The sequence below is a fragment of the Alosa sapidissima genome, chromosome 1 (genome assembly GCF_018492685.1).
Source record: "Alosa sapidissima isolate fAloSap1 chromosome 1, fAloSap1.pri, whole genome shotgun sequence".
NCBI classification, from domain to species: Eukaryota; Metazoa; Chordata; class Actinopteri; order Clupeiformes; family Clupeidae; genus Alosa; species Alosa sapidissima.
In genome coordinates this window covers 10,572,443-10,595,359 of record NC_055957.1, presented here as the reverse complement: position 1 = coordinate 10,595,359, position 22,917 = coordinate 10,572,443, and the positions used below count along the sequence as shown (strand labels likewise).

The 22,917-nt window shown below is 42.2% G+C and overlaps 2 protein-coding genes across 4 annotated transcripts; both read left to right on the top strand.

Annotated features, from left to right (window-relative positions):
- The first annotated feature begins 83 nt into the window (after positions 1-83).
- tmub1 (transmembrane and ubiquitin-like domain containing 1) lies at positions 84-3,631 on the top strand. Its single transcript, XM_042100521.1, has 3 exons — positions 84-200; positions 1,289-1,873; positions 2,569-3,631. The coding sequence occupies exons 2-3, from the start codon at positions 1,332-1,334 to the stop codon at positions 2,918-2,920; spliced, it is 894 nt and encodes a 297-aa protein (XP_041956455.1). The 5' UTR covers positions 84-200; positions 1,289-1,331; the 3' UTR covers positions 2,921-3,631.
- Positions 3,632-4,105: 474 nt separating this feature from the next.
- smarcd3a (SWI/SNF related, matrix associated, actin dependent regulator of chromatin, subfamily d, member 3a) lies at positions 4,106-21,923 on the top strand. Of its 3 annotated transcripts, none has more exons than XM_042100465.1 (14): positions 4,106-4,212; positions 8,523-8,734; positions 10,092-10,181; positions 12,469-12,511; positions 13,936-14,058; positions 14,302-14,424; positions 14,751-14,846; positions 16,092-16,193; positions 18,727-18,888; positions 19,567-19,664; positions 19,833-19,968; positions 20,188-20,310; positions 20,703-20,804; positions 20,940-21,923. In XM_042100465.1, exons 1-14 carry the CDS (start codon positions 4,201-4,203, stop codon positions 20,991-20,993), a joined length of 1,476 nt encoding a protein of 491 aa, XP_041956399.1. In that variant the 5' UTR covers positions 4,106-4,200; the 3' UTR covers positions 20,994-21,923. The 3 variants fall into 3 exon arrangements, with proteins under 3 accessions (XP_041956399.1, XP_041956389.1, XP_041956409.1); XM_042100455.1 differs by lacking the exon at positions 4,106-4,212 and adding an exon at positions 6,043-6,190; XM_042100475.1 differs by lacking the exons at positions 4,106-4,212; positions 10,092-10,181 and adding an exon at positions 6,043-6,190.
- Positions 21,924-22,917: the final 994 nt, after the last annotated feature.

Sequence of the window (22,917 nt, the reverse complement as noted above, 5' to 3'; positions counted from 1 at the left end):
TGTTAGATGTCAAGTTCAGTTGTCCGCAGAGAAACACTGAGTGTAATGACTGCTAGATAACAACTGCATTAAGGACCACATCTCCCAGACACACTAATCTTTGAGTCACTTCCGGTCTGACAACAGTCAGGAAGTGATGCTAAAAGTAGAGCGGAGTGAGAATTGTATTATTTACTATGATGCGGTTTGAAATGTCAACAGTAAGTTCCGTCATTTTTCATACTAAAGATGAATTTTGCAAGTAATTGAATACTCCCTCTGTGTACGCCAACCGATGACTTGACCTAAAATAGTTTAACCGCACACACCGACATCAGGCTGCAAGAGAGCTCTTTTATTTATTACGAGCTAGAGCTAGTCAGCTAGGCAATGTTAGCTATTCCGGTGCTTAGCAAAGTACGTTAAAGCACTGTTCTGCCTTAACTTCTAACCATGTAATTTGTCGTAGCGTATCTATCGACTTGAGTCTTCTAGTGTGGTGTGACTGCCAGAATGCAAAGGACGTGTAACGCTCGAAACGTGCTAACCAGAATTGCATCTCTGATAATTGTGTTTGTGTGCTAATGTGTTCGTGGCAGAGCTTGTTCAAAATTCAATTAGTTTGTTAATACATTCAACAGTGCCAAACTTTCTAACTACAAAAAAATGTTGCTGTGTAAATTCGTTGTTTTCTCTGGGTCCTGGGTTTTCTCGAAACTGAAGGTCAAGCATTTAGGTACAAATGGCCAGCTTAAGTGTCAGTACACCTGCCATGACGACATTTTGCATGATGTGTTTTTCGCCAATCAGACTGATGGAAGCTGGTGTGCTTTTCCGTGAAACTGAAAGTTGTTTAACATATTTGTTGCGTTTAAGGTTATATAACTATAAACATTGTGTGAGAACACCCCTATAGAATATGCTATTGAAGTGTTTGTGTATTTTCTGTTATGAGTTGGTCTGTCCAAAGGTTGAATGTTTGCATCACAGAAGATTAACCAGACGATTTATGCTGACCTAGATGTTGAGCTGAGAAAATTAGGGTGAAAGGCTGGTTCAGTTAATGAGAGAGTTCACTTACTCTACAGACTACCAAAGATCCCTGATTACTAACAGCTATGCTTACCCTCTCTGAGACCACTCTTTAAGCAGGTTCCTCTTGCTTGTACCTATTCAGTTTTGCATCTGAGTATGACATCAGATAATTTAGGACTATTCTTGCAAATAGTCATTCAGACAAAAGCACATTCAGCAAATATATGTGAAGACAAAAGCTTATTTTTAGACTATATTCTGCTCTGCTCTACAGGTGCCTAGCCTAGCGTTGCCTTAGTCAGGGGACGCAGCCAAGCATGGCTCTGATTGAGGGTGTGGGGGACGAGGTCACCCTGCTCTTTGGGGTGGTGCTCCTGGTGCTAGTACTGGTCCTAGCCTGGGCGTCCACACACACAGCGGATCCCCCTGAGCACCTGCTCCCTCCTGGCCCAGGGAACACCTCCCCCAGAGAGGCTGAGAGCCAGGAACCCCTCCCTCCCAGCGACATCACCCCTGCACCCAGCAGCCTGCAGGAGGAGGGGAAGCCAGAGTCAGGGTTACAGGCTGGAGACGAGGGGCCCACCTCCAGCAACACTGGAGACCAGGAAGGAGGAGAGCCCAGTCTACTGCAGGAGGCTGGCTTCGGGAGAGACGGGCTGAGGCACAGAGATGCTGCGGCCTCCACCCCTTCCTCCACGGCAACGACAGCAAGTGCCTCTGCCCCCGACCAGCCATCTCCAGCCAACAACACCCCCAACAATCACACCCAAAGAAACATGGTCCTGAGGCTCAAGTTCCTCAATGACACAGAGAGGACGGCCCAAGTAAACCCTGATGACACCATTGGCTACATTAAAAGGTAGGGGTGTAACAAGGCACTGTTGTACCGCGAATAAACAAAATTATAGAGTCACAACTGTCTATTACAAAATATGTATTTTCTAGGCATAAAATACACAAGTTCTTGTAGGCCCTTTCACAGTGTAGGGACTTTTTGCAGTTCCTAGAACATACAGTTCCTAAAACCCCGTTTTTTGCGCATTTGGACAGCATTGAACTAGGGATTTATGACTGGGATTGTTATGATTATGAATTATGGCGGGGTCTTGTTCATAGGCATGAACTTTATAATCACTTATGCTTATGTATGAATGCTTAACAGCTGGGTTTTGCCATGTTTGCTTTCTTATCCACAGGCAGCAAGGTTATGCACACATCTATTTGTGTACATCTCCGTTCAGTTGTACACTTTGTCCTATTTTCTTTATCTTTCATGTTTGGGCTCATAGTGCCTTAGGTTATATGAGAGTACTGAAAGTTTGCCCAACATTTGTTTATATTTTATTATGATGAAGCTTTGCAGGTATGTTGCCTGTATCGGTATTTGTACCACTTGGAGAGCTGAATGTACCTACATACTGTAGAAAGTAAAAGGAAAAAAGTACCACAAAGTATGGCAACAATGATATGAGATGTGACTGTCTTCCATACCTGCAGATGTGTTCTACTGTAACCTTCTGATGTCAGATCCTAACACGTGTTGGTTACCCACAGGACATACTTCGCTGGGCAGGAGCACCAGGTGCGTCTCATCTACCAAGGCCAGTTGCTGCAGGACGATACCCAGACACTATCTTCTCTTAACCTGGCCGACAACTGCGTTCTTCACTGCCACATCTCCCAGCATGCAACGCGAGCAATGCCGGCTGGGGCACGGGCGGCCGACCAGGTGCACGTGGCGCTGAACCTGGGCAGCCTGATGCTGCCGCTGTTCGTGCTGATGCTGTCTGTGCTCTGGTACTTCCAGATCCAGTACCGCCAGTTCTTCACGGCCCCCGCCACTGCCTCTCTTGTGGGCATCACCATCTTCTTCAGCTTTGTGGCATTTGGGATGTACCGCCGCTGAGGGGTGCCCCGTTTGTTAGTGATCCCCCGTGATGCACGCCACTTAAATAGAAGTATATATTCACATAAACGCACATATACAGTAACACACACACACACACACACACACACACAAACACACAGACACACACGTGTACCCACACACCCACCACCGCCTACACATGGACTTTTGAGATGGATCTCTGAACTCTTGAAGTTGTTCTCGGGACGAGATGGCAGATATTTAATAAGTATCTGATCCGTTTTCTTTTTTTTTTTTTTTTGTTGATTTCTTTTTTTGGTCTGTGTGTTTGTATGTCGTTTTTCATTATGTGTTTGGCTCCGCACATTTTATGTTTCTGTTACCCAGTTCTTTGCCATTGTTGTCAGACATAGAACACACTTTTACCTGTCATGAACTAACAGTAATTTCTTAGACTTCTTTTTTTTTTTATGTAAAGAGACGCTCATTGTGCCTATCCTTATTGCTCTCGTCACACACGCAAGCACTCCGTGAGGAGCTGGAGCTTGCCCCTGTTCTTGGTGGAAGTGGGGAAGATGACTGGTCTTGTGACTGTCCAAGCTGCTGGCATGCCCATCTGCCTGTCTGTCTCACACAGGGTGGTAGAGCAGTGCAGGCAGCACTGCTGTTATATGTAGGGACAGTAAGAATAATTTGTGTAAAATATGGCTTTTGAAACAGACAAAATCTATTAAATCATTCTTTTATTTACCAGTGTTGTTTATTTACCCTCTACGTCACTGAATACAATGTCATTTTATTTGAAGTCTGGAAAAAAAGCCAAAGTTAACAAATAAAATTACATTGATTTGGCTTTTGGCTTTTTTTCTAGACTTCGAGACCTCCAATGAAAAAGGTTAAGGATCATAACCATGTATATCCCAGTGTAGTCAGATTATCAATCTTTAATACTCAAGAGGGGTTTGGGGTTCTGGAACTCAACCTCTTTTATTTCTATGGAGGTCATTTCGGTGTTTGTTTGAAATGCTCCACGTCTACACGCTCTTCGGTAGCCAGTAAAGCGTGTCGACTTTCCCTTTAAACTGACTAAAGTACTGAGACGGGGTTTGCGCGTGCGCCGACGCGACCGTCGCACTAGTCGAAACTGGTAGGTCTTCTTGCAGGCACAGGGCCTTTGTGGCCAGCATCCATCCCGGCTCAATTCCCAGGGGAGGGGGAGTCAGGGAGTCTGTCTGAGAAGCGGCGAAGAAGTTCTGCGTACTGGACATAAAAGTGTTGCCACAGCAGCTTCTTACAATCATCTCACGGCAAACTCAGCAATGGAAAGAAAGGTAGAGTATAACGCCACCGCATCAATTACAGCGTCATCAACCGTTTCCTTCTGGTTTCCTCCAGAAGGGTTGAGGGAATGCCTGTGGCCAGACAGCGCACACCTGGTTAAATCGAGTCAGACCAGTATCTCGGGAGGAAGATTTAAAGATGGTTATTTCCGTTACAGTTGTGACACCTTTAGTGACGTATTTCACATAAAGACATAGAATGTATGTATTAAACTGGCTTAGATGTTTTATTCCTTTGTAGACAAGTCTATATTCATTAAGCATCTAGTTGACAGAAAACAAGTCATGACTATTAATGGGCATGGGCTGTAGGCTACTCTTTTCGCGCAGGGGAGACATCATGAGATTCAGCTACCTGGATGAATAAATCCGTCTGATTAGGGTCATGTCGGCTAGCCATAAGTGTGCTACTGTTGCGTATTTGTCTAGAGACTGTTTGTTCTCTCTACCTTTCTCCATTAGGGGGATTATCTTTATTACGAGTGTTTTACACGTGCCGTTTGGTTGTTGTCAATGCAGGCTCTTCCACGAGGTGGAGATATTGAGCCTAATTACATTTCGTTCCAAGCCTATTCATGACCATGTAACATCACATGCATGTTAGATAAAATACTATAGATTTAATGTATAGTTATAGTATATCTATTTGTGTTGTCATGAGCACATCTAAACAAAGGTAACGGTATCAGGTAGTGTCACACTTCTCCACAATCAAAGGATAAAGAACATTTGGACTCTTAAGGAGGCCTCACAGCCCTGACTCCCCCACCTTTTCTGCTATTTCAATGGAACATTGCCATTCAGTAGTATTTGCCTTTTTTGTCTGAGAGACGTTGGGGTTCTTAAGGGGGTCTTCAACATTCCAAATGGCTCCGCGGCTCCAACGATGAAGCATTTTGTGTAATGTGAATCTCGCTCCATGACCCCCTCCTTGTTGTAGTCAGGACTTTTGGGAAATTTGGGGAAGTCTTCCAAAGAAATTGCATGGTATCGTCCCTTTTTCATTTCAGTTCTCTTCTATCTTATTCAGTTCTTGTTCATGCTGCATGATTGATGTTCATGATTGATGTTCATGCTGCATGATTACAAATCCCCAGACATAATGTAATTGACCCATTTTTGGGAGGCTGACAACTTTCCCGTATCGGACACTTGGTAACCATTCAGATCAGACTTCCTGTGTCATACCCAAGGTCCATGCTCTAGTGCTCATGTTAGTATTAAACTACCCCTTCCATTGTTAAACAGAAATCCAGGCTTCTGTAGTACATTCTTAATGTGTTCACTAAAGCATTCCCCCCCATTTGTCTAAAAGAGGTCTGCCATTTCTGCTCTTGTTGAGATATTACATCAGTAAAATAAGACAGAGAAACTAGATCATACTGAATAATCATTTCAGTCATGCCAATCACATGCCAGTTGTGCACCAGTTAGAGTCTGCTACTGCTGACTATCTGCAAAATGGCCTGCCCTGTACCCTGCAGGCTGCGGCTGACGTGCTTCTGCTTGCTCCTCACTGGCGTTGAACAGCTGCATACATGTGTGCCTGAAGAGTGGGCCTTCGGGAGCCTCCCTCTCGGACCCCCGCCCACTTCTCCCTCCACTAGCTGTGTGTGAGGGAGCGCAAGCGAGCGAACGAGAGAGAGACAGCGAGCATGTGCAGCTATAGACTTGACTTGGACCACACGCTGACTGGCTTTTTTGAAGAGAGAGCGGAGAGTGGGACTATTGCGAAGAGAGGCGGGACAGGGTTGGGGGGGGGTCACTTATTCAGTGGAAGGGGAGAGGGAGTTAGTGAGAGAGGAGCATACAAGGCCGGAGAGAACGAGGGGGAGAGAGGCCGAAAAAGAGAGAGTCAGATCCGGGAGAGGTGGCTTTTTTCCTGCTCTGATTGGAAATGGAGGATTCAGCTGGAGGAGCTCGCAAAGCCACCAAGAGTAAACTGTTTGAGTTCCTGGTCCATGGAGTGGTAAGTGCATGACCTAGGTTGTGTGTATGTGTGTGTGTGTGTGAGAGAGAGAGAGAGAATGAGTTACAGAGAAATAGGTGTGTGAGAGAGAAAGAGAGAGCACGCCTGTGTGTTTATAGATTTTGGGAAGCCAGGGCTGAGGCAGAGAGAGACACAGTGTTGCTCGGCAGCCTCAAACGAGTGAGCCGGGCGGATGAGAGGAGCGAGGCGTTCTGCTGGTATCTTTCTAAATTTTTTAAAGAACAGAGGGAGCTGTAGGAGACAGGGGGAGGGAGCAGAGGAGAGGAGAGATTAGCGCCTTGGAAAACCGGAGGAGAGGGAGGAAGCAGACAGCACTAGCAGCTGATGCAAAAGAAGCAGCAGTGTGTGGAGGAATGGGAGGGAATATTGAAGATGTGCTTTGTACCTCACATGTAGACGGCCTGTTCAAAAGCAGCCTCCTTTCATCCATGTTTCACACTGGATCTATATTATACTAGGACAGTCAGCAGTATTCAAGTGCATTCAAGTCCAACTGCCTTGGTTTGCCAGAACTTGAATGATGAACAAGGGGATGTTGAAATTAGTTGACATGTTATTGGGATGCCATTGAAGCTGAATGACGTACGGAAGTGTCAAGATTAACGCCTAGTCCTGGTAGACTGGGAAAGGTCACTAAATTCCAGAACAGTCTTGGAAATGTAAATGTCGTGAGGAGAAATGTAAAATTAAAATAATTAAAATATTGCATGTTCAATCCTGTCAGTTTTAGATTCATCCATAGCATTTTGCACAGGCTTACAAAGACTGATGCTCTCATTACCCCCCCATACACACACACACCCTCACAAATTGTTAGCAGTTATCGAGAGGCTACTTTCCCAATGTGACTTTATCACTTTCACTTTCCAATCTCCATTCCCATCCGATCCCCAGGTCATGGTCTCAAGTTCTAGGCTCACCCAATCAGATCCCCAGGTCATGGTCTCAAGTTCCATTCTTATCCAGACTTCCAGGCTTCTAGAGGTGGCTTCATATTTCCCCTGGCAAGCTCCACTGTTTAGTCTGGTCAGAATATAAACTTTTCCATGGGTTTATATCTTACCGTCCCCTGTAGGACATAATAGTGCTGATTGTGCCAGAAACCTTGGTGGAGTCTCTCACCATGAGTGGGGATATATGAGTGTGTATGTGCACTATATATCTTGGTTTTAAAAGGATGCCTATGTTAGGAGTCATGAAGCATTTTACAGGTGGAATGACTTTGAATGCTCAAGAGATGTGCCAGCTCTTACCTTCTACTCGTCTTTTAATTGCTCTGGCATGCCAAGCTTATTGACAATGACTAACAAGTAATAGGGCAGACTCTGCATTACTAGCGCACAAGTGACATTGAAATAAAAATGAAAAGAATCTGTTATGTGCTTCTAACTTAGACAAACAACGGTGAAGAGGAATTCGAGGTGTTGCCTCTCAAAGTAATTTTTAACAAAGAAAGCGAGTCGTACCATTTGTGTTTTTACCAGGGATGGTTGTGACGCCTACTCTAAATGGCAGGCGAGCAGGCAGACTGTTGCAGCCCTCTTTTTGGCCTCCCTCTGTGCCCCTCAACTCCTCCGCTGTGACCTTGAGAGTGAGAGATAGCCGGACAGGTGTGGGGAGACGCATCGATGCCTCGTTCCCAGTTCCCGCTGCGTCCACATGTTCCTATCCAAAGTGTGCTCTCCGGCACAAGACCCCCTGTGGCTTGGCCTACTTTGGGACAAGGGTGAAGGGGTACTAACCGCCATATCCTTTGACCTGAGGTGGGTGGGGGAGTGGGGCAGCAGTGGAGACGATTGTCCATTGTGACTGACCAGGTGCTCCAGAGAGCCGTGTCCCCTGAGAGGTGGGGCAGCGTTTGCCGAGCTGTGGTGGCTTAGCACTCTTGTGCTCCAGCTCCATGCTGTCACATGGCACGGCAGGCAGCTGTTGGCTTCGGACTGACAAGCACAGGTGTGCAAAGAGGCTCTGGCCCACATTTACAGTAGCGCTGTTGCACAGTGTTCTTAGCCACCCTAGAAATGCAGTCTACCAGATGGTGTTGTATGGCAGAATCACAAATAACATTTGTGCATGATTTATTCAGTATATTCTATACTGTTATAAGAAAGGCCCAATGGAAAACAACTATGGCCATGATTCAAGTTAATGTTCAAAAATCATAAATCTTTAGTCTTTAAATATAGACCTATCCTTATTTCTTAGATTTTTCATACTTTTCAAGCTGCATATACATGTGTACAGATGTGAATGTGAAGATGCACTTAGGAGATCAAACTGTCTTTTGCTACTTTTTGTCCTCTGCCCAAAGCGCCCAGGGATGGCTTCAGGGGCCAGGATGCCACATCAGGGGGCTCCAATGGGGCCCCCAGGACCCCCGTATGGAGGTGTGCCCTCCGTACGGCCTGGACTCCCCAACCCTGCGATGGACCCCATCCGCAAGCGCCCAGCCCCCGCTCAGCAGGTCCAGCAGCAGCAGCAGCAGCAGCAGCAGCAGGCAGCCGTCCAGTCCCGGCCCAGAAAGTGAGTGAGGACAGCACCTGGCAGGCAATCGGCCATCTCTCTTCCCTCTGCCCTTGTATCGCTTTCCAAAACCTGCCCTCTCCTCCAGCTGCTGCTCTGTCTTGTGTTTAATACTAGGGCTGTCAATCGATTAAAAAAATGAATCTAATTAATTACATACTCTGTGATTAATTAATCTAAATTAATCGCATATATGATTTTTGCCGTGAAAGTATTTTAAATATTTAAATTCAAATGAATCATTGAATAATCAGCATTAGTGACATTAAAGTTCAAAAACTCTTTTATTATTATTTTAATAATGGCCATAATCTATGATATGATCTAATATGCTGAGGAAATCAATTCAAAAGTGCTTCGGGAAGAAGTTTTTTTTATCACATACATTGCAGAGGACTTTTTTTTAATCAACACTTTATTTTTATCAACACCATCAAGCCGTTTTTGAAAACTAAATGTTCCAATCAATGATCTAGGCAGCACATTTTTTTCTCTCTCCTTCATTTTACAGTCTAATGGTTACTGACTACAACGACTCGGGGTCAAAGGTCATACAGAATCGATTAATCTGCGTTATTTTTTTTAATCAGTTATTTTTTCTCAAATTAATTAATCGAAATGAATCAGTTATTTTGACAGCCCTATTTAATACATGTGTGTGTGTGTTCTGAGGCGTCGTCCAGGGCCTCTACTGAGAGAAACAACTCTCTACTCCAAACACCTGCTTGACCTAGAACACGCCACCAGAGGTTTGACTAATACTCTCTGATTATTACTATCAATCTGTCTCTCTGGCTGCCCTGTGTTGCTGTCCGCTGCGTTAATGAGAGGTGACCCCTGGTGGTGGTAGACCTTTATAGCCCCATCTCTGGGGCTTCCCAGTCAGATGCCACCAGTCCACCTGTACAGTCTTAAGATGGTGGCAGTTTCATGTGACAAAGTATTACTTACACAAGACATTTTGAAATGTGTTAAATGGGCATAACTGCTTGTCTTGCCATCTGTGAGTTTGGGCTTTGCTCCTCCATTGTGGTCTGTTCTGTGTGTGTGTGTGTGTGTGTGTGTGTGTGTGTGTGTGTGTGTGTGTGTGTGTGTGTGTCTGGCTGTGCGTGTGTGTGTGTCTGTTTGTATGTGGTAGACTTGTTAAAAAGACCAAATAAAGGATGCATCATTTTGCATAATGGACAGGCTTGACTTACATTATGCATGAACCACAGAAAGGCACAACCCCTTCCCCCAAACTGATGCACATATTACATTCCTGTGATGAAGACCTGGCAACACCTGTCAGTGACTGCTCTACCCCTGTTAAGCCCTTGTTTAATTAGAACTCCTTCAAACCCCCATTGACTTATAGGAAACCTTTGGGATTCCCAGGAGCCAATGAGATGGCCTCGAGACAAATCGACATGCGAGAAGTCCAATCAGATCCCCCATTTGGATCCAAGTAGGCAGTTTCCTCTGCTGCATGTTAGTTAATGTTTGCGTGCCTGCCTGTCAGATCTGCTCCCTTGTGCAGCCTGACATACAGTACTACCGGTCCCTATGATCATTCTGCATGTGAGCACCAACAGCCATCATGGGAGGGGACTTAGTGTCACCATGCCATGGCACAGCCAAAGTCCTCTCTCAATAATAAATAGCCGCTGCTGCTGTGGAGACCCCTGTGCAGGACCAGCGGTCTGCAATCGTGCAGGTCTGGGCTGCGTGCGCAGAGTTTGCATGTCAGTCTGTGTAACTGTTTCTGTCTTTTCCTCCTTGCCATTATTCTCTTGGTTTTTTGTCTGTGTGTCAACTGCTTGTTTACTTGTCCGTTCCTCTCTGTAGACATCTCTAAAGGTTTTCTGCATCCTCTGAAAGAATGTCTGTCTTCTTGCCTCACACACTTCTCTTTAATACTCTTCTCACACACTTCTCTTTAATACTCTCTCCATAGTTGTGTTTTCTTCTTTATCCTCCCTTCTCGTCGCAAGCATGTGCCCCCCCCCCCCCCCCACACACACACACACACACACACACACACACACACTCACTTCCTGTCCGCTCTCCCTGGAGTCCCGGAGGAACCGTGTGGTTTGAGATGGAAACAGTTGACCATGAGAAAGTTTATCCACAGCAGAGGGAGAGGTGTGGTGGTGGGGTGGGGGGGGGGGGGGGGGGGGGGGTACAGGACTGGTCACATGTTGGGGGAGGAAGAATTCATTAGAACTCATTTAGACTGCTTGACTTTTGAAATATGTAATGTAATGATCATTATAATGTGTTTCTGTGAATGTGTGTGTATGTGTTTATGTATGTGTATGAATTTAGCATAGTGCACTGTTAAAGGATAATTCTGGTATTTAGCACTTTAAGTCCCTTTTCTGGTTTGTTTTGGATGAACTAGAGTGGTGAACACTGAAACTTTGACGATTGGTCCTGTCTCGACTTTTCTGACTCGTTTTGAATCGCCTTTACTGCTTCAGAGTGGCTGCCTACTAACCTGACTCTCGCCAGATGAATTTCGTTCCGCCTAGCTTCACTCACATCCATCTGGGATCGGTTCCGTTGAGAGTGATTTCAGCACAAGATTGTATGGTAGAGCCAATCAGTACGCAGGGCGGGAGTTTCATAGATGTGACGTAGCGTAGAAGCGACTGTGAGACTGTTCTCAGCGTCACGGGTTGGCTTCAATGTGAGTGGTTGAAGTAGCATGTCAATAGATGATGGACAAGTGGCTTATCCAATCTTATGCAAGGATTTTTTTTCCCAGCCTTCTGAAGCACCACTCCAATGGATCGATCTCAGATGGATGAATAGAGCTAGGCGGAACGAAATTCATCTGGCGAGAGTCAGGTTAGCTGCTTACAGGCATGCACAAACATGTCCTTAATTATTAAAATCAAATATATCGGCGCAATGTATGATTTCCAGCCGTGTTATTTGCTATTGTGGAACTTTCAGACACCTCACAACCGCGTATAAACTTCTACTCAATATTTGAGCCTGAAGCATAGTCGGTGGCACAGTAATATCAACGTGCAATGAGTCTTCCAACAGAAATCAATGGGATTTTACAAAATGGCAAATATAACATGACAGAAACTGTATTTCGCTATGCTACTGGTTTTGGAACATCAACAAACACCACTAACCACTCTGTGAGTTGCACAGTTTTGAAAACGAACGTTAAGGGTTGTTTTAAAGACATGTTTGTGCATGCCTGTAGGCAGCCACTCTGAAGTAGTCAACGGCGATTCAAAACGAGTCAGAAAAGTCGAGACGGGACCCATCGTCAAAATTTCGGTGTCCACCACTCTAGTTCATCCAAAACAAACCAGAAAAGGGACTCAAAGTGCTAAATACCAGAATTATCCTTTAACATAGATGTCTCACACAGTCAGTCAATCACTCATTGCGTATAAATCTACCCACACTTTAAAGCTCTATGGAGCATGGGGTAGAGGGCATACAGTACATCACCTTCTTCTCTGGTCCCAGTTGAGATAACTGCAGTTAATGTTGCAGAAGGACTATGATTTACACATAGTGAACATGCAACATTTTTTATATGGCTATACTCTCACATACTCTTTCCGGTACACACACATCTACACACACACACACACACACACACCTGGATTGGCTGAATGGATCCTAGTTACTCAGCAGATGGCCCGTAGACTTCGTTAACGGTCACCATAGTAACATGGTTTTCCTCTCTTTTTCTGTTTCTTTCCTCTCCTCATTCGTAGTGCGAAGAGAAGGAGAATGTCAGACAAGATTCTCCCTCAAAGGGTGAGCAGCTTCACTCTTCATTGTTTATTTATGCCGTGTGTGTGTGTGTGTGTGTGTGTGTGTCAGTCAGTTTATGTGCGTGCGTTCGTTCGTGTGTGTGTTCGTGTGGGGCGTTCGTGTGGGGCATTCGTGTGTGCGTTTGTGTGTGCGTTCGTGTGTGCATGTGTGTCTCAGCCTATTTGTGCATGCTCTGGGCAGTGGTAAGAGGTGAAGATGAAGGGAGATGTGAGGGTAGCAGGACAGTAAGGGTGGGGGCCGTGGCCACACAGTGACTTCACACACAAAAGCGGGGCTGTTGCTGAGTCACCTAATCATTTGGGGTTATTTCTGTGGCTTTTGAGGAGGAAGGTGGCATGGTGGTGCCTTGTTGTATATCACAGTCTGGAGAAGAGTGGACTGGAATCAGTCAGGAGAGAGTGAGAAGTATTCAGACCACCAGAATAACCTTTGTGCACTTCAGCACAATATCTGTAAATACAATATGATTACACTGTTGGGTGTATATGGTGGAGTGATTTGCCTAATGGTCTTTTAGCATTCTAGCGATAGTTTTGGGGTCTTCAAAAGACTCTTCTGTTTAAATACTCATCTGTTTACCTTTTATTTAACTAATTCATTCCCCTTACAGAGTCACGGTTTGTGGTTATTATTATTGTTCTATTAAATTATATTTAGTCTATTACACATATTGGTATGTCAGTGTTTCCCACAGAATTAAATTCTATTTGTGGTGGTAGGTTTGCAGAATTAACTTGAATGCAACAGTTTTTAACAAATTAGAGCAGCGTGGTTAAGATGCTAACCAGATTTAAGCACAATTTAGTACAACCTGGAAAATCATTGTGTGGTGGTCAATGTTGATATTGTGGTGGGCCGCCACAAATAAGTCAATGTATGGGAAACACTGTATGTTTTAATTTAGGTTATGTGACATTGTTTTAAACTGTTCATTTGAATGTTAATATAATGTCTATTGATGTCATTGTAAGTCGCTTTGGACAAAAGCAACTGCTAAGAGCTATAAATATAAACATATACTATAAGGTTGATATTACATATTACTGCAGCACATTGCTTTCAGTGTGCAGTAACTAGCACAAATGGACCAGGACAATCCTAAATCTCTAAGCTTACCGTGGAAGTGATGTAATGCGCTGCAAATGGATTGATGAGCTATTTCACATGCTTTTAGTTGTTCATCCTTGTTGTGTTGTGTGGACTTGTCTTTAGGCAATAAAGAAAGAAAGTTATTGCCTTAGGATGTTTTAAATAGTGCAGATATAAGAGAATAACTCAAACGTGGGTCAGTGTTCGCTGTGAGATTAGCATACATATGTTGACAAAAATGTTGGCAACTCAAAAATTAATGGATGGAGTGTATTTTGTATGTGGAAAGACCCTTTGTCTCATTGTTATACTATCAGATCCGCGAGCTTGTCCCAGAATCCCAGGCCTACATGGACTTGTTGGCTTTTGAACACAAACTGGACCAAACCATCATGAGGAAAAGAGTGGATATCCAAGAGGCTCTCAAAAGGCCTATGAAAGTATGTATGCTTTAGCATAGCAGGGTAACATTATGTGGAGTAGAGTGAAGTATACTTCTGGATGTACGAGCAGATGGTTACCAGTCTTTGCGTTGCATTTTTGTAATTGTTATTACCTGTAAAACCTGTAATTCCCTTTGGGGTTTTAGAGGATTCAATTTAAAAGCTGATATCCAGACAAGGCATGGTGGAAAATTACAGTGATGTTTTAGTGACTGAAAACGTCTGTCTTCACCCACACAGCAAAAGCGCAAGTTGAGATTGTACATCTCAAACACCTTCAACCTTGCCAAACCCGAAGCTGAAGACTCAGATGGGAGCGTTGCATCCTGGGAACTGAGGGTTGAGGGAAAGCTACTGGATGATGTATGTTAGCCATCATGCTGCATCAAATTGTCTGGTCTGTTAAAATGGCATGTGTTGAGGTCCCTCCTTTATTTTCATCTCTACCTGTTGCAGTGCGGTGCAGTTGTATGTTTATATAATTATGCTTACAGCAGAGCCCTGCAGATTGTAGTCCATCTACTGGCAGTATTTCAGCAGTACAGAAAGTATTCATATTGTGCTTAGATGCATCCTGTTTTGTGGCACCGGCGTGTGCATTAATGGATGTGTGGGAGGGCGCTTGCTTGAGTCTTGTGCCTCGGGGCTGATTATATTCTAATCTCCCATCATGCCTTTTACTTTCTCAGCCTGGGAAACAGAAGAGGAAGTTCTCCTCCTTCTTCAAGAGCCTGGTCATTGAGCTGGACAAGGACCTTTATGGTCCAGATAATCATTTAGTTGAGGTCAGTAGCACTCTTCATCCATCTATTGCCATGCTATGTATAGGCAGACAGTCAGACAGTAAATAGGTGCTCATGGGTTTCTATAGTAACAACTTTAGAGACCATGCTGACCTTGACACAAACACATTTGCCAGGAACAACCAGGTAGATGTAAATAAACAAGGTAAGTTAAATTTTTCAGAGTAGTTTGCTTAGATGACAGCTTTATACTCTCCGAGCAAGTGAGCTGATGGTTACAGGGTTTCTAACAAGTCGGTCTTAAGGATAAAGGACAGATGTTACGCAGACAAGGTCTCAGTGTGGAGCAAAGAGTGTCCATTGCATCTTTTCTAGTGACAAGAATGACATGCCATGTGCAGTTCAACAGCTGTGTGAGTTTCCAGTCATTAGAGACCAGAAAGCCTGTCCCACCTCCTGTACCAGATGTGAGGCCAGAGCAGGAGTCTGACTTATTAACGACAGACAGACCCATAACCCAACAGATAAAGTCAAACTAGATACTGAGGACTGCACAGATATTAAGTTATTGTGGTGGACAAGTACTTGTACCTACAAGTACCCTTGAGCAACACAATGGAAAAAAACACCATTTAACATGTATCACATCCCTAACCAGAAAGTAAGTGGGGGTCATTAAATGGCATAGTTGTTTTAAGATGCCTTACCCTTCAACAAAGAATACTAAGATTTTTGCTGAGTAAATGAGGCAGTTGAACAAAGACATAGGCCTAGTTTAAAAGAAAGTAAGCTATCTGAAAAGATTCATGTACATTGTCTGAACATTTGAAACATGCTTCCAAACACAACACATCTAGCCAAATTAACTTTGTCGTTAATGGATGAAAAGCAAATACTTTTTTAGATAGTGGTGCTTTCAGTTACAGTTTTAGCTTTTTTATTTTTTTCTTCTTCTATTCAACATGTCCTTGGCGATTGTTAATAGTTTTTTCTTAATACCTCACTGAGAGAAAAAGTTGAAAATGTAATTTGTTAAAAAACACATTGAAAAGGTTAGGCCAATGCCAGGCCAACATGATGGGAAGGGCCAATGATCTGTTTTCATTGTGATGCTCTAAATGATTGGGGCCTTGAAAAGGCTTCCCAGACTTTGAAAAGCACTGAAATGATTTTTTGCTTCGCTGCATAATACTCATTACTATAAATGTGCTGTTTGCTAAGATCATTCAGACTGTAGCAGTCAGTGTAGAACCATATAAGTCTTGGCATATAATTGTACCCTAACAGTGGCATAGGACCCCTACCACGCAGGAGACTGACGGTTTTCAAGTGAAGAGACCTGGAGATGTCAACGTACGCTGTACTTTACTGCTTATGATAGATTACCAGGTGAGACTAACATGGGATTACAAAATATATGTTGATTCACAGATAGTCAAGTGATATCCAATTAGATTCACATACATATTACACATGTCCACATGGCAATATTCTACAGTCGTGGCTAAAATTGTTGGTACCCTTCCACAAAAATGCAAAAACCTTCATTTGTTCTCTGAAATTATTTGAAACAAACAGAAGAAATCCACACTCATCATTGTTTATTCCATGTCTAATGCAAATCAGTCTTTGTTTTTGACAAAATCATATGCAATATGTTAAGTAATGAAACAAATGGAAATGGTGAATTTACACTTTACCTAATAGTGTGTTGCGTAACCTTCAGAGGCACTCACTGCCATGAAATGCTTTCTGTAGCTCTGAATGAGACTTCTGCATCTGTCTGCCCACTCTTCCTGAGCAAACTGCTCCAGCTGTCTCAGGTTTGAAGGGTGGCTTCTGCAGACTGCATGTCTTCAGCTCTCTCCAGAGATGTCCAATGGAATTCAGGTCTGGACTCCTAGAAAGGACACTTCAGAATAGTCCATATTTTCCTCAGGGCCCGAATATAGTCCTGCATCTATGTCCCGCGCACGTGGTGCATGACATGCGGGGGTGTCGTGTGCCTCCCAACATATGTGACAGCGCGTCAATGACACACGTCTGCGACGTGTTCAAATGTGCGTAGAGGAGTATGCCTCTTCTTTTAGCCATTCTTTGTTATGGGTCATTATCTTGTTGAAAGACCATGACCTGCGAGGTCATGTCCACACAAAGACAGTTTTTAATTTTTTTTTTTTTGGCCTTGCTTCCACACAATTGTAGCATTTTAGGTGACCAAAAACAATATTTTTTTTTAAAGATGGGTTCCAGGGTGTTTTTTTTGTTTGTTTGTTTGTTTTTGAAAAACCCCGTTTTGCCCTTGCCGTGTGAACAGCAAAAACGGCGTTTTCGATGCCGACATAGCCCACCCATTACCTCTGACCCTTAAACCCAGCTGCACTTACCCTGAGACTCATTGTAGTATTGCCTGGTAATACTAGTTTTCATGACATTACCTAAGATTAGCCTACACTCAGTAGGCCTAAACATCATAAACTGCTGTCAGAGACTGACGCGAGAGAACTAATGAGAAGTTATTACTTTTTTGATCCTGTGAGGGAAATTTGGTCTCTGCATTTAACCCAATCGGTGAATTAGTGAAACACAAACAGCACACAGTGAACTTGAGCCGCAGCCCACTGGTCGGGGCTCGAACCGGCAACCCTCCGGTTACAAGTCCAGAGTGCTAACCAGTGGGCCACGGCTGCCCACAAGTATTAAGGGAAGTATTAGGGAAGTGCAGTTTTAGTTTAAATGAATATGTGCATAGTGCCGGTGTCATTCATTTCTTTCACGTGTCTTACAACATAAATAAAAGCATTCATAGTATAGTGAAGTCAGAAATGAGCCTGTCTACAGGTTTCTTATAAATCATGTTAAGCCTACTAGATGCGTAGGCCTACTCAATGCGAATGCAAATGCACAATTTGATACTCTTCATCAAGAGGATTCACCCATATCTCTAAACAAACAAAGACATAATTCTAAGCTTAGTATGTGACAAACAAAAGGGGGTGTGACCTCTAATTTCAACTCGAATGTGAATATAGAATAGATGTACATGGGTGGCCACAAAGGTTGATCCTCCTGGAGGGTCAATAATCAGGAGGACCCTGCCTTGCGCCTGGCCAAATGTTATGCTAATAGAATTGTTTCTCGGAGCAGCTATTAGTGACAATAGAATGGTGTGAATGCCTCCCATTCTTGCACACCTAGTATCTATAGACAAAGAATCACACCTGGGAGGCCGCAGATGTGCACAGAAAATCTTCTATTATATAACCCAGGGCAGCTACTTTGGACTGCCATTAGACTTTGAATAAACAATCGACAATTCCGACTGCAAGGTCAGAAACTGAAAAGAGCGATAATGGTCCCAAATGTAGGAAAGTTTCAGAATGCCACACATGCAAAGCAATACCAGCTGCAGACAACAAGTGACAGAGTGTGATGTCACTTATAGGCTACCAGAGACTGTTTTTGAGTCCCAAATTTCATTTGATGCATCATTCCACAAAATGGTTTGTCTTTTCTATCATAAAGTTATTCAATAGGCTAAATATATAGCCTTAACTCAAAACAGCTTATGTAATTTTGAAATGTCACCTGCAGCCATGCTTAAATTCTGCTCACTGCTCATTTAATATAATGTATTATAATATAATGTTCAGTTTTGAATGCTTAGGTGAAATAATGTTTTTCCCCATCTTTTATAAAAGCAGACCTGTACCCATGTAATTAGGCTACGGGTTTTCTACAGGAATGTTTGACTTTGTACTAATAATAATAATAATAATAATAATAATAATAATAATAATAATAATAATAATATATGTAATTGCTAAGGAAACTTTGCAAAACCAATGTATAAACCTTGATTAATAGATACTTAATAGATAATGATCTTTAATGGTACCAAATGTTCTATTCTTTTCTTCAGCCTCCCCAGTTTAAACTGGATCCGCGGCTAGCGCGTCTCCTTGGGATCCACACCCAGACGCGCTCCTGCATCATCCAGGCTCTGTGGCAGTACGTGAAGACTAACAAGTTGCAAGACTCCCACGAAAAGGAGTACATCAACTGTGATAAGTACTTCCAGCAGGTGCTATACCTTCTACCTGCATCCATTGCACTTCAGATGCCATCACTCATGACTTATCACTAATCATTTTATTCTGTCATTTTCTGTTTTTCTGTTTCTAAGAGTGGATATGGAGTCATTAGGGCAACTGGGTATACCTGTGCTGTTAGGGCAACTGGGTATACCCGTGCTGTTAGGGCAACTGGGTATACCTGTGCTGTTAGGGCAACTGGGTATACCTGTGCTGTTAGGGCAACTGGGTATACCTGTGCTGTTAGGGCAACTGGGTATACCTGTGCTGCTGCATTTGATTTCACTCTTTCTTTGCACCTATTACTCTCTTTCTTTTCTCTGTCACACACTTCATACTTTATTAATTTTATAATTACATTTTGATAGTTATTTAATTATATTTTTTTAATTGTACTAATTAATATTACCTTACCCTTAAGTAATTTTCCTTACAGTTACAGTTTGTATATGATTATAGTTATTGTTCTGATTGTTTTTAGGCATTTTGGTATTTTTTATTTTTTAGGTACTGATTTAGGGTGTATGATTTACTTTTACTAATTACTTATTTTAATGTTAATGTGATGTTTATTGATGTCATTGTAAATCACCTCAGACAAAAGTGCCTTAAGAACTATGAACATAAATATAAGCACAAATGTAATCGGTCTGTCTCTCTCTTCTCAGATCTTTGACTGTCCTCGTTTGAAGTTCTGTGAGATACCCCAGCGTCTCACTAACTTGCTGCTTCCCCCCGATCCCATAGTCATAAATCATATCATCAGGTATCATTCACAACTCTTTCAACAGAAACAGATCCAGTCATATAACATAACAGGAGGACAGTTACAATTAACACATTGTAATATTAAATAATTGTAGAAACACTTATGCTTCATATCACATAATGATAGAATTCCATATGATTACATCAGGCAAATTGTTTTCCATAGTGTGGATCCAAATGATCAGAAGAAGACAGCTTGTTATGACATTGATGTAGAAGTGGATGACCCTCTGAAGACACAGATGAGCGGCTTCCTGCTGTCAACGGCCAATCAGCAGGAGATTGCTCTGCTTGACAACAAGGTCAGCTGCCACCTCTACTTTTGCAAATGCAAACAAGGCCATTTAACCATCTAATGGTTTCAATGAAATGTCATAAACTACTTACTTTATGATACAAAATTGTGTGCCTTGACCAAAATATATGGAAATTATTTGAGTGTGTGGTTGCGTCTCAGGATAGTGTGCTCAGTCGTCCTCCTGTATCTTTTTCCTCTCATCATTCCGTGTCCGTATCCATAGATTCACGAGACTATTGAGTCTATTAACCAGCTCAAGATCCAGAGAGACTTCATGCTGAGCTTCTCCCGAGACCCTAAAGGCTACATAGAGAACTGGCTTTGTTCCCAAAACCGTGACCTAAAGGTGCGGCACAACCACATTCACTGTTACAGCAGTTTTTAGTTTTCCACATTACAATTATTTTCTCATCAATAGTGCATATAAAACACTTTCCATACATTTTACATATTCTTACATTGCATGATATGTAAAACATTCAGAACCAAGAATTCAGAACCAAAAATTCTGCAATAATTTATTATATATTATGCCCTCTTATGTGTTTTTTTTTGTGTTTAGGCTAGTCTTTCATCTACAGAGTATGTCTGGGGCCTCTAGGCCAAGAGATATTTCTAGTAGTTTTTGTTTGGGAACATTTGCTAACAGTAAAATAAAGTTTTAAGCCTCATATTTATGAACCTTGTTGTCACTATTTAGAATGTCTCATATTTCTTCTGTTCTGACTATATGCACAGTTAATGACTGATGTAGTTGGGAATCCAGAAGAAGAGAGAAAAGCAGAGTTTTATAATCAGTCTTGGTCACAGGAAGCTATCAGTCGTTACTTCTATAGCAAGGTGAGTCCTCTAATCAAAATCAGGACATTTTTAGATAAATCAGATTTAGAGATTATAATATACTGATTCCAAATATACACACTTATTCACACATGGTGCACCACTGATATGTTTTATTTAATTTTTCGTTTCCAGATTCAACAACGAAGATTAGAGCTTGAACAGGCTTTGGCCATGCGCAACACCTAAACTGTTCCCTATGGGAAAACTTGGATGCATCCTTTTGTTTGTGGAAATTACACATTTTAAGTCCGCCATTCATGACCATTCTTAGCCTTTCTGGAGCAGAAAACCGCTGATCTATAAATCTCCAGCAATTTATTGACGTGAGATTTCGGAAGCCTCAGAGAAACACAGTGTTGTATGTAGAAAATAAACCAATCAAACTTGTAGAAGAAAATAACTCCTGATTGTACTGTCCATTTGATGTTTTTGGCATACTCTGAGACCACATGCAAAACAATTTTATGAGATCTGACAACATTTTTAATACTGCTTTGATGGCCCTTTAAACAGCACTGATGAGAGCAATCAAAATATACAGTGTTTTGTCCTTGAAAGTTGTAATTCATATATTTTGTCTGGTGATATCTGTTAGATGTTTGTCACGTTTGTTTTGTTGTGATTTTGTGGTGTCCTAACATGTCCAACGGAATCTGAAAATCACCAATTTTAATCAAAGGTGTAGGAGGATATAACTGATATGTTGTGTGCCTGTTTAGCCTGAGGCATGATTAACTCACATACTGTAAGAGCATGTGTTCTAAAGAAACAGTAAAAGCAAAGTAGTCTGCGACATGCAAGGATTGTAAGGTATCACTTGTAAAGTATGAAAAGATTTTGTCTGCAATGGTGTTCTGAAATAATTAGATGGAGGTACCATTCATAAAACCTGGCTGGTATTGTGCACTTTGTATCCTATGAGTGTTTGGTCTTGTGGCCTACATAGTGTACACTAAAGAAAAATTCCTATTAATGGTCATGTCATCAAATGACAAAGAGAATGATCTTCATATTGAGATATTAATAATGTTGCTTTCAAATAGCCTGTTATTTTATTTCTGCCAACTATCAAGTTGGCTACCTAAATCCCCTATGCTGACCAAGAGATGAATGGTATTTTTTTTTTTTAACATGGAATATTTGTGATTTGCACTTTTAAATAACTATTCAGCACCTTATCCATTTTTGTAACTCATTAATGAGCCTTATGGATGCATGGAGTGGATCACAACAGGACCTGCTATGTTAAATTCTCAGTGTGATTTTTACAGTGTGAAAGTTTGCATGCTGCATGGGTAAACTTACAAACTTTAAAACGTGTTTGTTTTCAAAGTATTCTCAAAACTCAAAAGCTTTTAGACTGAATTGAAGGTAACTTGTGTTTTGTATAAGCATTGTAAAATACACAATAAACAAGAATTTGCCAAAGTGTTAGGTTACACAAACCAGCTCACCTCTGTTGCCTGTGAGCAGTCCCTTGTGTGTCCATTTTTGTTACCTTTGACCAAATCAAACTATCCACGGACCGGTTGATATTTTATAGTTGGATGATGGCAGCTATGTTCATGTTTTCACCTTAGACATCAGATTATTGTGTTGAGTGAACAATTAAACTTTTTTGGGGGAAAAGTTCCTGTCATTGTGACTACATTGTGATTCTCTCATGTGTCAAGCCTGGTTTGTTTGCATGCTTATATAGTCTTCAACTGATTATCTAACATCCGATTTGGACAAGTAGCATTAATAAAATCAAGGGATAATACAGTGTGTTCCGCATTCTATAGATTTTTGTTGCAATCTGAGGCCCTTTGGTGACATGCCCTTATTTTCAAAAACAAACAAAGAAATACAATGTCCAAAAGCTTCATACTTTATCAGAATTGTGTCGACATTGTTGGTCTAGATATTGCTATAGGCCTTGCCTTTTGACTGTGTGAAAACAATAGGCGTACGATTTTGTGGACCTGTGGAAGATGATGGAGACAAAACTAACTTGTGCTAATTAATGGACTGGTCATAGGCTTTTTGGCAGCCTACTTATTATTACACAACAATGTATGATTCCATGATTCGACTACACCGGATTTATGAATCAGTACTGACAACACCT